Source organism: Mixophyes fleayi, chromosome 5 (assembly GCF_038048845.1).
Source record: "Mixophyes fleayi isolate aMixFle1 chromosome 5, aMixFle1.hap1, whole genome shotgun sequence".
Taxonomy (NCBI): domain Eukaryota; kingdom Metazoa; phylum Chordata; class Amphibia; order Anura; family Limnodynastidae; genus Mixophyes; species Mixophyes fleayi.
In genome coordinates this window covers 68132326-68151455 of record NC_134406.1, presented here as the reverse complement: position 1 = coordinate 68151455, position 19130 = coordinate 68132326, and the positions used below count along the sequence as shown (strand labels likewise).

Here is a 19130-nt window from a genome sequence, read left to right as displayed (position 1 = left end):
CAAGGCAGTTCCTGTGCTAATAAAAAGATGTCTGTTTTAGGTAATTATGGGCAAATTAGAGAGATCTGACAGCTCAGTGTCAGTTAATAACAATGTCACACTTAGGTGATGAGAGTGTTAGCCAGGTCAGTATGTGGTAAGAACAGTCACACCAGGCTGAATCCTCAATGTTTTAAGTTGTCAGAGCCTAAATATTGTCCATGACCAGCTTCGACCTGCGGGACCTTAAATGATCATAGTGCAAAAGCTCATAAATTGCTGGAGCATTCCAGTCAAGTCACATTTTTTCTGTAGCTGTATTAGGGAAACATGATACAATGAAAGCTACATTAATGGGCACTTGTAGACAAACACTGCAAAATATGAACTACACATTGAAACTTTCCCGATGTCTTAGTGAATGGAATGGTCAATTGTTAATGCAGACAAGTAACAATGCTGTAAGGGAAGCAAAAATATTTCTCTACAAAACACCTCCACTGAACAAGATTTTAACCATGCCAACGGCATTCCCAAAAGCATTTCTTAATTTGGCTGAAGAAGGGACAAGAATGTTGGATGTGAAAATGAAGGTTCATCCTAAATACCCATTGAAGACAAAGCAAGAGACTGCATGCACAGGAAATCCACAAGTAGAAAAGCTACAATGCATATAAAATATATCCGGATCATGCTACCTGAATCAAGCTTTCAGTTAAGCCACATGGAAATAAATACGCTGAGTGCTGCCTATAAGTCTGATTGTCAAGTGGAACAAAGGAAAGGTAATTTAATTTATACGGTGGTATTGTAAAAAAAAGCTGCCATTCAGTTTTAAATTGCATAAAAATGCACTTATTATTATATATGCAGACATAGTAATGAAACAGCGATTTAATTGGATTGTTACGACTCAATAGATTCTTGTGCTCCAACGATATACAGACATACACACACAACTTGGAAGCTTTCATACAATAAGTAACAAAAGATGGTTTATTATACACTAAATAGCTCTCCAAAGCAATTAAAGATAATGCCCACAGAAGTTATATTAATGATGAGGTCAAGTGGGGCATCCATATAGATCTTTATAACAGACAGAAGAGACAGTCAAAGATGAAGGGTTATGGGAGGGTTTAAATCCAAAAGAGGAAGTAATAGGAATTATTAGTTGAGGATTTTTTTTCAACTATTTTTACATGTAGTTGGGACCTATCCTGCATAGATAAACTCATACATGTGTTATAGTATGATAACACTGGAAAAATGTATTAGTATTATATTGTGTTATACTTAGTGGTCGAAGTGGGGTTATATACAGTGGTATGCCATACCGCCACTTCCCTTACTGCCTCATTATAAAACTAGCAAATTCCATTTACTTACATTTTCCATACCGCTACTTCTAAATTTCCACATTGACCACTGGCTATAATTATTAACTTACAGTATATGAAACACCTAATACCGTGTGCATTTGAGCCCTCCATCAGGCTGTTCCAGGACAAAGCATGTGTAAGCTCTCCAGTAATTGTCGAACTAGAACTCCCAACATACCCTGCCTGTTGTAGGACCATTATCAGAGCTCTTTTTCGGCCAGTTATACAGTGGATTAGCTACCGACAACCAACGCTCTAAAATCCTAACTACAACATGTTGACACAAGATAGTGTACAGTCTTTTCATCCTGTGCCAGCAGTTTAAAGGCCAATGTATATATTGTATAAGCTGTAGTTATTTATTTTGTGTTTGCTTTTGATGGAAAATGCATCCAAATGTAATAACTTGCACACAGTTTTTGAAGTAAAATTGTATATGTGTCGTTTTCTTTTGAATATTGAAGTAAAATGTCTTTTGTTGCATGCAAATGTCTTTTTGGAAAGCATGTGGTACCCTTTTTAACAATCACTTACCAGACAGAGTCAAAGGACTTATTTTTATCTGAGGTCACTCAAGGAGGGATTAAGTATTCTGGAGGCCTGTCACCTCATAAAAAAGTTAAACTGGTTTTAAGCACTTTGATTCTTTAGAATTAGCTGTTATTTACCTCAGAATGCCTCCTCCTGACAGATGCTCTCTGCTTAGTGTATTTACCTCTAACTCAGCCTCGATCAACAAGATGCTATGTCAGGACCTATTAATTAGATGTTTTGTTTGAAAAATAAAGCAAACAACATGTTCCAATATGAATTATTTACATAAAACAAGATCACCTTTTGTAGTTTACTAAAGTATTTTCTGGAAATCTAAACCCACGCCCCATTAGATTGTAAGCTCTTGCCATCAGTTTATGTACATGGCTAAGACAGTAATTATCTTCTTTTAGAATGCTTTGGAAAATATGAGCTCTTTATAAATAAATGATTATAATTATAATAGTATCATCATGTAAAAACTTAAATAATATAATTTTAAAAAATAAAGAATACATATTAATTATTATAATATTATAGTATAAGATAATTATTGTAATTCTATACTATAACAAAATGTTATCCCTTCAGATGGGAGGAGCTGGACAGACATTAGCTATTAGGAATGTTCCATGCTGAATGCAGGATAGAGAAGAAGAATGTTTTCTGTGAGCTGTGATATAATTTAATGAATTTTAAAGGGTGGAGAGGACATTAACGCAGTTCAAACGTTTGATTAATTCCCAGGTTAGGAGAACAAAATGCAGAATGTTGGAAGCCTTTTTCACCATTTGGGTGTGTAAAGTTTCTTCTTAATAGATTTCTGTATATAGCACACAATCTAATATGCATTAAACACTAATGCAAAGGTGTCATACATGTAATAAACCTATTATGGTATGCTAGGAATGTGTGTGTTTGTATATATAAATGTGTGTATATATATATATATATATATATATATATATGTTCATATATATGTGTGTATATATACATATATATATATATATATGTGTGTGTGTGTGTATGTATATATATATATATATATATATATATGTATATATATATATGTGTGTTTATATAATGTATGTATATATATATATATATATATATATATATATATATATATACAAGTTAACCCGTGCATGATACTCATGCATTCTAGTCAAATCAAGCTACTTAAGGTGTTAAAAAGGTTCTTGTCATGCATTTGGGCCTAGCCCAGGCCTCCTCAGGGGAAGAGCGTTACTTCCCGACGCAAGCGCCCTTTTTTAACGTGGTTTTATCCACATATCACCACCTCATCATTTTTCTCCATCACCTCATCCTTCATCTTTATCGCCACATCTATCCAGATGTCTATCCAGACACAGGGATCTCTCTCAGCGGTCCTGAGTATCACACTCCTCTCGCTCTGTCACCCCAGCAACCACCAACCACTCCCCACTGTCACCCCCGCCAACCACCAACCACTCCCAACTGTCACTTCTCCTTCAAGAAATATATATATATTTTTTTTAAATCTTTATAAACACTTTTAACAATTAACAAATTAAATTAACAAATTAAAAACATCTTAGTATACCAAATTTCAGCCCTTTCTGAGTTTTTTTTTCCACACACACTAAGAATTTAGTAGGTCAGTAAATAACTCTGCCCAGCAGGTGGCGCTGCAGCAAATTTCAACCCTTTCTGAGTTTTTTTCCCCCACACACACTAAGAATTTAGTATGTCAGTGTATAACTTCGCCCAGCAGGTGGCGCTGCAGCTTGGGTTTTTTTTTCCCACACACAGACACACGCCACTAGGCTTTTATATAGTAGATATGTATATGTTATATCTAACAGTATGAGCCATATGTTTGTGCCATTCTTTAGTCATTTTGTTGTTGTCTGGGAGAGTTATTCCTGTCACCTTTCAGTCTTCCTCCCTCCAATTTCAAAGAGTGTCCCTTTATTCTAGACACCTTATTTTGAAAAATACTGCCTCCTGATCCCATTAACACCGTTTTTTATATTTAAATGTTCTGTCATACCACCTCTGTCCCTTGTCTCCTCTAAGCTGTACATGAGCTGTACATGTTTAGCTTTTAAGTTTTTCCTGATAAGTTTGTTATGCAGTCTATGCGCTATTTTAGAAGCCCTTCCCTGATTCTTTTCTATTTCATTAATGTTTTAAATGTACAGCCTCCACAATAATATGCAGTATTGTACTGAAGATGAGTTCTTACCAGTGATGTATTAGGAGGCAATATAACTTATCACTTCCTGCTACTAATACATCTTCGTATACAGCCATTTTCTAACAGACAAAAAATCCTCCCTGCACCTTCCAACAACACAGGTAGTTAAATCACAAAGTATAAGACTGTGATATTTTTACTTACTGTATGCTCAGTTACTAATATTACTTATCAGGATGCAAAACAAATTAATGTTGTAACCTGCTACAATACGTTTTGTTCACATAAGTTATTTTGCAGACAAACATACTGTTGACAAATTGTATCCTTTACATAAATGCAGTACAATTCCTTTTTAAAACATTGTTTACTTTTTGCAGATTTTTCTGGTATCTATCTGCACAGTGAAAAGAAGAGTTTCATAAATAGATATAATGAGTACTCTTATAGAGCTTGTTCACACCCATGTTATATTTAAAATTTTAGAATGCAGCACACACAGCCTAATTCTCTAATGTGGAACAGGTACTGTGTAATGCGACTACTTACTTGGGGTTCACTGTTATCATACAGTACCCCACTCCCTGTCGCCTTCTCTTTTGTCACGGCTATGGCGTGGTTGTGGCCATGGGCAGCATGAGGGGGCCAGGGCCTCCACTGGAGCCAAGTAGTTTAATTTTTGGGGGGATTATTTTTTTTCATGCAGGTGCAAGTGTGTGTGTGGGGGGGGGGGGGGTTTAAGGGGGAGGGAGCTAACTGCTGCTCCCATTCCCCAAACAGCATGTGACATCACACACTTACCAACAGCCGAGCAGTTCTAAATCGCGGAATATTAGGTAAACTTGTGTATATGTATATATATATATATATATATATATGTGTGTGTGTGTGTATATGTATGTATATATATATATATATATATATATATGTGTGTGTGTATATGTATGTATATATATATATATATATATATATATATGTGTGTGTGTATATGTATGTATATATATATATATATATATATATATATATATGTGTGTGTGTATATGTATGTATATATATATATATATATATATATATATATATATATATATATATATATATATGTGTGTGTGTATATGTATGTATATATATATATATATATATATATATATGTGTGTGTATATGTATGTATATATATATATATATATATATATATATATATATGTGTGTGTGTGTGTATATGTATGTATATATATATATATATATATATATATATATGTGTGTGTGTATATGTATGTATATATATATATATATATATATATGTGTGTGTGTATATGTATATATATATATATATATATATATATATATATGCAATTAAACGGGTTGCACTGATGTCTCCGCCGACTGATCGATGACGGAACCCGGTCTTCCGGTCTGCCTTACCTCAGCTCAGAAGGTCAGTAATTACTGACTAATTACCGGGTTCCGTCATCGATCAGTCGGCGGAGACATCAGTGCAACCCGTTTAATTGCATTCACTTTGCAAAGTGACATCCTAATGGAAAGAGACACTGATTAGTGTTAGTCGAAGGTGTCCATTGCACGAGATACAGCTGTTTTTAAAGGAAACATCTTCTGGCTATTATGCCCATATTCCTGGGTATCCATTGCATGAGATACAGCTGCTTATAAAGAAAAACATCTTTTGGCTACTATGCTCATATTTCTGGTACGCATATGAATTATTACCTATACACAAAGTGGTGTGTGTTTTCTTGGGCTACGTTGTTCTATACATTTACCCTGGTGTATTCTTGAATATCACACCTTTTTGAACATTCTGTGGTGTTTCACGTGGTGCATTATCCTTTGCATTACAATATTATACTATGTTTGCCTTTTTCCACGCCTTTGGATTGTTCCTGAGTTGAGATCCAGTGTTACAACTCCATAAGAGGATCCACTCAAGTCTAGATTATACATCTTTACCTGACGGTACGCATATATATACACATTTTGTTCCTTGTTGTCCTGGTATAACACTATGAGGCGCCCCGCCTGTGCTTTGTTCTAATATATATATATATATATATATATATATATATATATATATATGTGTGTGTGTATATGTGTATATATGTGTATTTTAAAGCAGGATAAAGCAGTAAAAAATAATTTACATAGATTTGATGACATACACACTTTTACACAACCGGTAGTCCTGCGGAAAATAAAACCAAATGACATTAAGCTGGGGATGGCCTGCATAGGGGTTCCACGGTGAAGCTTTTCTCTTTAGTGAGTCCATCGCGGTCATTTTTTAAAAGTAAAAATGTGCAGCAGGCCATAGTAACTAATCAGTACTTAAATGTTATTAGTCTAATGCAAGTTTTGATTGAATATGTGTTTGATGGAATACGGTACTGCGGTACATTACTTGAGGTGGTGCAGTGATGAATTTACCTGCTACAAACATCAATGGCGTAACTATAGCCACAGCAGTCTATGCAACTACAGCACATGGGGTAATTTGAGTAATTTGGCCCTGAGTAATTTGGTTTCATAACAAATTTAACTAGACAGTTATATGATCTGGAGAATATTGAGGATAAGATCACTGTAATGTGTAGAGGTTGGACAATGAATTAGGATTTTTTTTAGTTTCTTGTAAAACTTTGATAAAATAATGGCAAATACACATATTTATAACTTTATATAACGTTATTTATTTATTTAACAGCTGTTGCAGGCACTAGGTTAGCAAACCTCTGCTAGTTCTTGGTTGAGCCACCCTTGGCTTTGATAACGGCTTGTACTCGGCACGGCATGCTCTCAATGTGTTTCTTAGCTAACTCTTTGATTCTATCATCATGAGGCCAAACCAGAATCAGTCATTCAATCAGCTGCTGCTTATTTGTGCAGACAATTTCACTGATTGCATCTTTCATCTCCTTCCAAATGTTTTCAATTGGATTCATGTCAGGACTATTTCTAGGCCAGTCCAAAACAGGGATGCCATTTCTACCAAAGTGCTCTAATACTTCCTTTTCTGTATGGCATGACGCCCCATCTTGCATGTCTATTCCATCATTTTCTGGAAACCACTCTGTTATCTGGGGGATAAGACGACTGTTAACAAACTCAATGTACTGCTCCTTTCTCATTGTGCCTTTAACAATGTACAATCTGAGGTACAAACCTTAAAAAAACAATGCATTGTCCAACCACTGTATTTAATTCAGTCTAACTAGTGCCCTGCCCCCCCCCTCCTGGGGATGGAGCAGATATTATAGTGGGTAAGACTTTATGATGGTGCATATAGGGCCCATGACAATTTTGCTTTGGGCCCAAACATTTCTAGCTATGCCCTTAACTAATCGGTGGTAGTCATATTAATGACTACCACAATACCGACAACAATTAAACCTCCAATAAAATTCCGATTGGAAGAATGCCTAAAAAAGAAAATAATGGCTTACAATAAAAATGACAGTTTAGATAGTTTAGTTAGTTTGAGATCCTTACGCTATATCCTGATTGCTGTAAATTCCGGCAGTTTAAATGCACGTCAATGCTCATAGCCGCACTGATATCTCTGTATTTAAAGCGTCAATGCCAGGACCCCATCACTTTAATATTTCATTTACTTCGGGTCCTCGCATTGGCACTTTAAATACAGAGATATCAGTGCAGCTATGAGCAGTGACGTGAATTTAAACTGCCGGAATTTACAGCAATCGGGATGTAGCGTAAGGATCTCGGCTATCTAAACCGGCATTCTTCCAATCTGAATTTTTGGGGAGGTATCACCGATGTTGGTATTACCGCCATCGTAAAATGGTACCCAACCCTAACTGACATTAATAGATCAGATGAATCCAGTTTTCACATCGTAATAGAACAGATGTGTTCATCTGTTGTGTGACCCCAACTGGGGTTCAGAATTTATTTTGGGGTCCCCTGATTGTCAGTTATTCAATACATTCTACTGAGAACTTCAGACTTGGCGGTTTTATTTTGGGTTTCCAGGTTTAAAAGCAAGGTTGTGCACCACTGCAATAGATGATACATCAACGCTGTAGCACAAGTCTGTTCACAGGCAAGACAGAACCAACAGAAGCACTCTTGTCTCCAAGCAGCACTCAATTGCCAAGGAGCATTTGTGCGCATGCCATCGGCAGACAGAATTGGTGCAGCTGTAATTAGTACAGCTTTGCACAGTGAGATAATACTCTTCAGCAGCAGGTATTAGTGACAATATGCAGCAGCACTATACAACCTGTAGTTCTCCAGGTATGTGAAGTCAGAAATCTCAGCACATACTGTCAGCTATCAGCTGGCAAAGCATGCTGGGGATTGTAGTTTTATAACACCTTGAGAGCCACAGGTTCTTAAAGTTTGGAAATTTCAAGGGATCACAACCTGGAAGATATAATAAGAAATCTGCAAACCCATTGAAACCCATTTATAGTTGAGTGCATTTGTACATCGAATATACATAAAAGATAATCACAAAAAAAGTGTATTTACATGTGTATATTGAGTCGGACATATTGTACAATTCATCCAGTTTAAATCCAGTAGTTCTTACACCAGGTGTATGTCCGGCATACCAGTGTATGTACTTATGCCTAACAGTAATGTAGATATGTAAGAAATATCAAAGGAAAATTAAATGTGAGGTTTCTTAATATATTTTATTACGTGTGTTACTATGTACTTGTATATGTATGCCATAAATGGCAGAAAGCATCAAAACAGATATATCTATGTACTCTAATGCAATAACAAAAAAACTTCTTGTTCAATTACTAATGCTTGGAACCATATAGTCAAAATCTCCAGGTGACATACCTATCAACAATCGCTATTTAGGCAGGACAGTCATATTATTATTATTAATATTTATTTATAAGGCGCCACAAGGCATCCGCAGCGCCATACAGAGACAAACAAAATCACAAAACAATGGGAGACAGCACAGTACAGTAAACACAGCAACTCAGTACGCTCAATGCACAGCTAGAGAGGGCGGGGAAGGGGGAGGGAGGATCCGCAAACGACGGGGCCCAAGAAGGAGGGCGCGGAAGGCAGGGAGACCCCCAGGGGGGAGGAGGGAGCGAGAGTGGACGTGGGGTGGAGGACCCTCGAGGAGGAGGGCTAAGTAGCTGGAGAGCAGAGTTAGAAGTGGTGGAAACAGGAGGAGAGATGGCCCTGCTCAGAGGAGCGTACAATCTATTACAATCTAATCATAGCTTCACAATCTAGAGGTAGAAGTTCATTATTTAGGGGTGCTTTGTGTTTGGAATGGGGTATGATTGGGTGGATCAGGGGCATGACATAATCTATCCCAATTTCCAAATTGGGAGATATGGGAATCTCCAGCCCCAGAATCCATTGCTTCAAGTGTATAACTGACTTCTGCTTTTATCATCACTTACTTTATATTTTACAATTATAGTCAGCAATTAGATACCCATTGTTAACGGATTAATGGATTCCAGTTAGCCTAGTAGGAAATACCTGTTTAAATCATGTGTGACTGTTTTATACTTTTATTTTATATTTATATCATGTGCAATAAATCAAAATGTCTACACCTCGGAGCAGTTTATAGACATAGCAGAGAATGGAATGGTTTACCCATGTGGATTGTAGATGTTTGCCGTAGAGAAGCAAAGTTATCCTGGGAATCAAATAAGGTAAAGCCTTAAGAAGGACATTTTTGAAAACTGGTGCAAGGGGAAAAGATGGTGTTGCCCATAGTGGACAATCAGATGTTTTTTCATTTTATAAACTGTAGTAAACAATTATGTGAAAAGCTGATTGGGTGCCATGGACAGCAGCAACGTTTCTTGCACCAGTTTTCACAAATGTCATACAATGTGTAGTAGACAAGACCGCTATGTGGCTTCTTTTCTACTATGGTTTTGGTCATTCCTATCATAGGCTGTTTTTTACACTGAATGCAAATTTTGTTGAGGCAGAGAGCGTCGTTGTATAATTCTTTTTTTTTTTATTATTTATTGAAAACTACTCATGTAACATATATAAATATATCATAACAGTAAGCGGAGATTATTCAGAGCGAATAAAAATAGGAAATAACATTGTAATTGATTATTAATGAATAGCATATAAAATATTTACTATATATTAAATATTAATGTAAAGTATAATAAAAATAAATCAAATTCATTTATACCATGTATTCTATTTATCTATTAAGTTAATTTAAAGAGTAGTAAAATAATTCAAAATTCTTTATGTATAACGTCAATTATATCTAGTATTCCACTATCTATTACGAATATTTAGAATAATTTAATATACATAAGTGATAATAAAATATAAGGGAAGAGGAAGGAAAGGATGAGTTTGGAAGGCATAGTATAATTTATTGTATAATTCTTAAAGAAAACCTGAACACTTATATAGCATTCAAAGTAATTTCTGGTCCACCAATTTAATTCATGAAAAGATTAGATTGTTGACTAATTTCAGCACATATAGGAAAACAAATAGTTCACAATATACCTGATTAGCTATCAAATTGGCCAAACAGAAACACTAGTTATCTTTCACAGGTGACAGGTGAATTTTGGCACACCGAAATCTCAAGTGCAATACATATCTTTGAGCAATGCCACAGAGTCTTCCTGGAGAGATCTTGATCACATCAAGCACTCCCTCACCTGGAGAAAGGCAGATTATCAGTGTAACCAATGACAGGACTGCTGTGTACAAAGTCAGATAATCAGTGTAACCAATGACAGGACTGCTCTGTACTAGTGGCGGGTGGAAAATAAAGCTGAGCTGCAGAAGCAGCAGGGGTTAGTATAATGGGGTAGGGTGATACGAGTCAATATGAGGATTTATATAGTGTAATGTTGATTCAAAGGATGGTGCATGTGGCTCTTGTAATGGTCATGCAACTATACATGGTGGACATTGGATCTGTATGTGGAACACGGTATCTGGTGAACTTGGGTCTGATGTGGACAGTATATTGTGTTATTTTACAACCATGCATGCTCATTGTTTATTTCCCCAAAATACTGGATTGCTACCAGTGCACCAATTATATATTCCTTTTTACCACAGCAGATATGCTAAGTATTGGTTTTTATGACGCAAAAGCTGTATATTATGTATATATTATATCATTATATTGTGCACTCTACTTTGTGTGTTGCTCTAAGTATATCCTTTCTAGAAGGGACTGTGCTACACACTATACCTTCTGGGTGCTTTATTATTATTGTTTATTTATATTGCAACGCTGTACAGAGAATTTATTTCTTATTCACATCAGTCCTGCCCTCTTACAGTCTAAATTCCTTAACACGGAAAATGGTAGGAATGCTCCTGAGTCCCTAATAATTTGACCCTTGCTTGTCATAGTGGTGAATAAGATCACGGACTGTAGAATATTTACCAGCTGACAGGTCTGTAAACTTATCTAATGGCAAAAACCGATACTGTCCTGGGGAAACCAGGGCGCCCCAAAGAGGAGACCTTGTACGTCTAGAATTTATAGTATTCTATTCTGGTTATTTGAAACGTTGGTAGATAATTTCACCATGCCACGATAGCAGATGGCAGAACATAACATTCCTAATAAGCAATAAAAAAATGTCCCAATGCATACAAAACAACACTATGGGAAAGAGAACTTTTTATACAAGAAAACTGTGATGTAAATTGGTTGGTTAGCCTTGAGTAACCTTGTCGATACATTTCCTATAGCCTTCTTTTGTGAAACACTTAAACATGCATGATGGGTTAAATATAGCTTAGACAGCACATGGATGCCAATCAATACCTCGCCCAACAGGTTTTTCTTTACCACGCAGTTAATGCTGTAACACCAAATCAATAGAACTGATTGTGGATTAGGTTGCTACAAGGTTTACCTTTTAAACTGTGGTATGGGTCATCTAGGTTCTCCTATTGAATTTCTTAAGGGATGTAGTTTAAAACTCCAGATTATTGATTTGAGGATTTCACATAGCCCCGTCCCACTTAGGCTTTTCTCTTCAAGTTGTCAAATAAAGTGCAATCACTCATATGTCTCACTGATAGGTTTTAAATATGACTGTGCAAAGTTATTGCCTAAATTTAAACCAAGACAGAAGTGATGTTTGCCCGCCTTGTGTTGTGTCTCTAATACCCTCTATAACCTGTCTGTGCAGCATCTACCCTAGTACTTAGCCGTGGCTCATAGATTAGGACCTTAAACTGTCATAAATCTCTTTACCAACATGTTGGGCTGCTCAGTAGCATCCCAGATATAAATAGGATCTTCGCACACAAGGTGCTGCTCCGAATGGTACAGGGGTGCTTAGCTTTGAGACAGACTTCAGTTACTACTGTATATTCATCATTTTCTCCCTTCACTCCCCGTCTATGCATGCATGTGTGTGTGGTGTATATCTAAAGTAGAAACTCACACCGGAGGTCAAAATGAACTACTGCATTCAAGAAGTGTATGAAATGCCCCAGTCTGCTGCAAACACCTACTGCATGCAGCCCACTGATTATTGCACTTATATTGAAGATAGTCAGAACTACAGTTCTTGTGAGGCTTATGTCCTACACAACAATAATGTATATATGGATCAGGCCTGGGCGGTGAATCAGGCTTATACCTCTAGTTACCCTGGAAACATGTTTAAAAGCGAGTACTCGGAAATGGACATGGCCCTGAATTCATACAACCAACCTGAGTATTTCTCTGAGGAAAAAGCAACTTTTTCACAAGGGCAGTCTCCAATGTTTTCACAGAAAAAAGGTAGGGACCGTTTTAGCTTGTAATTTGCCTCTAATGTGGTTTTATTATTTTTTAATGTCTATTTATTCCTGTCAGTGTCTCTGTGCACTTACATCTAGCGTCAGTGCTGTATTTGATTTTAAAGTTGCAGATTTTTTAACACCTTCGTCATTTGAGAAGCCTGTCTGTTATCAGCCGAAAGCCGCATTCCAGGTTGCTAGGAGATTTAAATGGCTTTATTTCTCTACACAGTAGGATTTTTTAACACAATTTTGTATATTTTGGTATATTTTAGTTATTCTGCATTTGTTCCAAGAAACAGATTTAGATGTCTTAGATTCCCTGCTTGGTTGCGTATTACTGGTGCATGTATGTGTGTGTTTATTTTGTCATTGTGTCACCTAGCAAAGTCAAATATCTGAATTCTACCATAAAGAATGAATTAGAATTGACAGTTATTAGCATTGTTGGTGTGTTTAATCATTGGCTGTTGAAAACTGTCCAGAACATATATGGATATTGAATTCGATACCGACACAATTGCAGAGTAAAATGCTACATTTAAATGATAAAGCTGTACTTAACGATACAGTTCTATTTTACAACTGCTAGCTGCTGAGTTTAAATTTGTATGCAATTATTTAGTAATTATATCCCTGCTATGATAATACTTTTTTATTGTACAGCTAGTAAATACTGATACCTAAATAGTTAATTGAGTACAATTGCTCTTTCTTGTTTTTTTTAAACTTGAAATATATGGTCCTGTCTAATATCCATCCCTTATTAATATTGCATAACATTTCATTTTCTACTCATATATATTTTACTGCCATTTTTTTATTTGTATTTTCATATTTGTATTTTAACTATGTAACTAACATGCAACCTTTTACCAACAGAGAATTGAACATTTAGAATATTAAAATATATGCTATAGAGAGACAGAACATATTTACTATAATTCATTTTATGTATATTTAAGGCTAAGTACCCTCTGTCGTTTAAAATGCTTTTTTTTAACGCATACTAAGACATGTAACAATGCATATAAATCGCATTGCATTTATGCACGTGTTTGATATACAATTAATATGCATTCAGACGTAAGTGGCAATAAAATCCATTAATGTAATGTATAGACAAATGTACGTTTTCAACCGCGTCAATGCCTGTCAGACGCTTTGAACTTTTCAAAATAGCAAAACAGAGCGCAACACAAATTAAATGCACAGATAAAACACAAATATTAACTGTCTAATTTAACGCAATGATTTTTATTTTCACATTCATGTACATGCACTAACCTGCACTAAAAATACATGATAAATGCATCATGTTAATGCCAATGCAACATTTCTGAATAGTTATCACTATAGAATTGTATGATCAGAACACTTAGAATCGTTAAGAACAGTGATTCAGAGCTCAAAAAGGATGCGTTATGTATTGTTCCTGCGGACATGACAATTTTAGTCAGAACGTTTTACAATACATAATTTAGCTAGAATCTACTTTGCAGAGTTTGGTTATTATATATCCTCTGCCAATTTTTTTGCCACATTTTTTTCTTATAGACATATTTGCAACATGCTGGATTATTACAACAGAAAGGAATACCTTCAAATATGACTGCACTTTTTTTCTATGGCAGCCAATATATTGTCTATTATGTTATTAGTTTGTTGCTGTGTATTTTCTAATTACTGTAAATATGTGTGTGATTGCTGAATCTACATATCCTATGACCATATCCACTAAATCATCTAAAACTAATTTCACTGAGTTGCTGCACAGTTTAAAAGTGGTTTGGCATATGCTAAACATATTTTATATTGTAAAAATAAATAATCCCAGTACAGTAAATATTTCATTTTCAAACACGTCATGGGTCATACTGGACATTTTTTTTCCTCAAAGTCCCACATTTAGTTAGGGTAATCAGAAAGTATTTCTTATTAACTATTAATACTTATGGTGCAAAAACATAGCAAAAAAAGCTAAACAAAAAATAATAGCAGCCTAGTTTCATTTAATGTCCCGATATTTTCATATTTATGTGCAATTTATATGTCTTTGCATTACAACATTTTCATTTAAACAACCTGCAATGTAAATATATATTTAGTGTGAAATCAACATTATTGAATTTCAAACAAGAGGCAATTAATGCAGTGGTGGAGACAGAAGGCTGCTGAAAGGACATGTTTGTCCCTATTGATCAGCATTGATTTGGATTTAATGAAGACTCTATGGCAACTCATTAAAACACAAGAGAACAGGTGTCCCATATCAACCTTCCCTCTTGTAGCTGTGCATGTGTTAGTATGGAGGGAAATGTAATTACTCACTTCATGTGAATACATTGTAATCGATTATATAAATATTCCTAATGAAATAATTTGTTGCCTATCGGCCTGTCTGTCTAAAAAATGTCTACAATGTCTAAAATTACATCTGTTTTCCCAATCATCATCCTCATCAACATTTATTTATATAGCGCCAGCAGACTCCGTAGCGCTGTACAATTGGAATAGCGCTTGACATATGCAATAGTAACAGTTTCCCATAGAAAGTAATGGATAAGGCAGGCAAGATTTTTAAACCGTAGTAAAAAGGTTATGTTAGAGACACAGCCACATTTCACATGTAGGTAGGAATAGAAAGTCATCTGACGTATGGACATGGTTGATGATTGCAAAGTAGACAGTAATATACTTTTTAAATAGGAAACTATAGTGGTTCATTGCAGTGCCTATTTGTAAATAACTCTTCAGTCTTTAAAAAATAGTTCCTTAAGTGTTAAAGACAAATATTCTGTATTATTAAATATGGTTTACATACATACAGTTCAATACATTGTGACATACATACAAAGAACTATGTTGCTTTCCTGATAAAAGTAAATTAAATATTATCTGGTGACTCCAATGGGACAGTGCCCCTTGAGATCAAATTATAATATAAATGTTGCGCTCTACCAATCAACGTTTGAATACAGCAGCTCTCAGACATGGTGGGTGCATCAATATTGAGGCGAGGTGAGCACCTCGGGTGATGACAGATGCTAATTCTTACATGCCAGTTTCACTTCCTAGAAAGCCCCAAGACAATGAGACTCAGCATGTAAGGGGCACAGCATCTGTTGCCTATCATCACCCCTCACTGTGCCACCCGCAGGCTCTACCTCTACCTATAATGATGTGTTGTGCAGTGCTGACTTGTAATTGGCCATCTGCTGCTGGCAAATGTCTGAGGATAGCTGTTGCTGTCATATAGTATATTACTGAGCATATCTACTGCTAGCATATAGGGCATATCTGTTGCTGGCATATTACTATAAATGTTAGCTGCTGTCATATTACTGGGCATGACTGCTGCTGGTATATAACTAGTGTATCTGCTACAAGTATATTATTGATATAGCTACTACTTTTATATTAATGGGAATATCTGTTGCTGGTATATTATTGCATATCTACTTCTGGAGTAATACTGGCACATGGGTGTTATTACTGCTGCACTTATTACTTGGCATATCTACCATTTGCATATTACTGAACTTTTCCACTGCTGTGCTTATTACTTGGCATATCTTCTGCTGGCATATTACTGGTTAGATATCAAAGGGCATTTCTACTCCTGTTCGTATTACTGCCCATTATTACAGTTAGCATATTATTGGTTATTATGTCTGCTGGCATATTAACCAAATTACTCACTAGTCATTTCATCATCAGCATTATATATTTGTTTATATAGTGCAATCAATTGGCAGCGCTGTACAGATAACTCACTCACATCAGTCACTGCCTCATTGGAGCTTACAATCTAAGTTCCCTAACCACACACACATACACCCACAGAGTAGGGTTAATTTTGTCAGCAGTCAAGTAACCTACTAGTATGTTTTTGGAGTGTGGATGGAAACTGGAGAACCCAGAGGCAACCCATGGGAACACGTGAAGAACATACAAACTCCTGACCCCGGCACTGTGAGGCAGAAATGCTAACTGCTGAGCCATCATGTTACCTGTATTATAGGCAAACTAATAGCTATTGACGGACTTTTTACTGGGCATTTTACTGGGCATCACTATTTTTTAGTGGGTTTTGTTACCAAACTCTAGTTGTATACAGGGCTCTGTGTATATATTTGTAATTTTAACAGGTGATTTAGGGGATACAATTTTACACTTCACCACCGGCAGCAGAAAGAATATTTCACCCCTAATAGCATGTGCTACTCTCCTCCATCTCTCCCAACCATCTATCCATCATGAGTTTCCCCCAAAATCCATATGCTACATACTATATTTACATATTATGTGTACATATGGTTCAAAGATTCCTCCTCCATAACTCCCAACAGCTGAATGTAGTTTTCGCTATTTTATTCACGTTGCAAGGCTAATTAGTTAGTTGTGTTTCAGCTGTGCTGAAATGATGATAATATCTGCTTGCTTCATTAATGCCTTCTAAATGGCAAAATGTTGTGATTTTATTTTGTTCTAAGTCTTCATGCACCAACATAGATGAACTAATCCATAGTATGTTTTTTTTTATAGGGTACATACCCAGCTACTTGGATAAAGATGAACTGTGTGTGGTGTGTGGAGACAAGGCTACAGGCTATCATTATAGATGCATCACCTGTGAAGGATGCAAGGTAAGTACTGTAAGGAAGATAACTGCTTCTGACCTGAGCCTCTTTTCCTTTCTGATAACCACCTCTCACTGCCACCTAAAAGACTTCTCCTGTGCCGCTTACTGCTTATGGAATTCCCTACAACCCCTGATCAGACTCTTTCTCAGCCTTGAAATCTTTAAATGATCTTTGAAAACCCACTTCAATATCAAGGCATGAAATGGCAATGTAAATTATATAGGATTTAGGGAGGATGGGGAGTGAAATTTAGGGTGGAGTCAATGATGTTCCCAAGGCAGCATGCGTGGGGAACAGCGGAGAGCATGACACCATCAACCTTAAGTGATATAGGAGGAAGGGATGTGACACTGGGCGCTGGAAAAATGATAAGCTCTGGTTTGGTTGTGTTGAGCTTGAGGTAGCATCCATCCATCCAAGTGGAGATGGCAGAGAGAGAGTTGGATCACACGGAAGATGAGAGAGGGACTAAGGTCAGGGGAGGAAAGGTAGATTAGATAGTCAATCAGCATAAAGGTGATATTGGAGGCCGAAAGAGCAGACAAGCTGACTGAAAGAGGAGGTTTAAAGAGAGAGAAGTAGAGACCCCAACAGATCGAGGCTCCGGAGGAAAGCAGGCACTACAGGATGAGACACTGGAGGGACAATCAGAGAGCTAATAAGTAAACCTGAATGGACAGTGTTACGAAGGCCAAGGGAGTTGATGGTTTCAAGGAGAAGAGGATGGTCAACTGTGTTGATAGCAGCAAAGAGAAGAAGTAAGAGAAGGGAGTTGATGGTGGAAAGAGGCGACAGAAGTTATTCAAGATAAGGGTTTTGACTTAGGATTGTTTGACAAGAGAGAGGGCAACGTAATAGGAGGACAGGATGAATTTGAAATAGATAAGGTCTTTCTCCAGAGTTGCTCAGCAGATTGGGAGCACCTATAAAGATAGCGGGTGAGCTTGAAGTTCCAAAGTAGGGGTTTAGAATGACGGACGTAAAGTGAGATGGTAGGGGCAGCTTGTTCCAGGGCTGCTAAGATGGTGGAGTTATAAAAAGAGACTGATGCATTAGGGTAGGGCAATGATGAGATGGGAGAGAGGAGTAGTTCAAGAGTGGCAGAGAAGCGGGAGCGGAGATGATCATGCAGGTTGCATAGTGTCTGCATGACTTTCGGTGCGGGAGGGGGAGAGAGAGAGGGAGGGAGGAAGAAATAGAAGAAGAGAACGTTATGGTCAGAATGATGAGATAGAGAAGTCAGAAATGTCACAGAGGTGAGAGAATACATGGTCAATACATGGTCAAGGGAATTCCCATCACAGTGTGTGGGTGAGACCATGGGTGGAGGTGATGGAGAGGAGTTTGGGAAAGGCCCCAATGATGAGGATCGGTAGGTTGGAGGAAAGTAAGTGGGAGAGTCAGGTGGCAAATTTGTTGAGGAAGAGGGTGGTGGGGCCCGAACGGTGGTAGATTAGTGTAACATGGAGCTGGAAAGGGAGAAAAGATGTATGGTGTGAGTCTCAAATGGAATGCCAGATTGTCCTATAAGGGGGAAAGGGGATATCTTTGAACTATTTCATTCTGAATATGTCAAATCTCTCTTGATAGTATTAATGTGATTAATAAATGTATTAAAACACACTGATGACCTTACAA

General features: G+C 36.7%; 1 protein-coding gene and 1 long non-coding RNA gene across 5 annotated transcripts in view; both read left to right on the top strand.

The window, feature by feature from the left end:
- LOC142158418 (uncharacterized) overlaps positions 1-19130 on the top strand; it is a 401996-nt gene that overhangs the window by 75481 nt on the left and 307385 nt on the right. The window lies entirely within an intron of this gene.
- Positions 1-19130, top strand: part of THRB (thyroid hormone receptor beta) — a 295226-nt gene that overhangs the window by 248896 nt on the left and 27200 nt on the right. For 2 of the 3 annotated variants that reach the window (XM_075212342.1, XM_075212343.1), the window contains exon 5: positions 17395-17495. In XM_075212342.1, coding sequence (XP_075068443.1) covers positions 17395-17495 — 101 coding nt within the window. Of the gene's footprint in view, positions 1-12519; positions 12848-17394; positions 17496-19130 lie in introns of those variants that run through there. The other variant, XM_075212341.1, reaches the window with a different exon arrangement.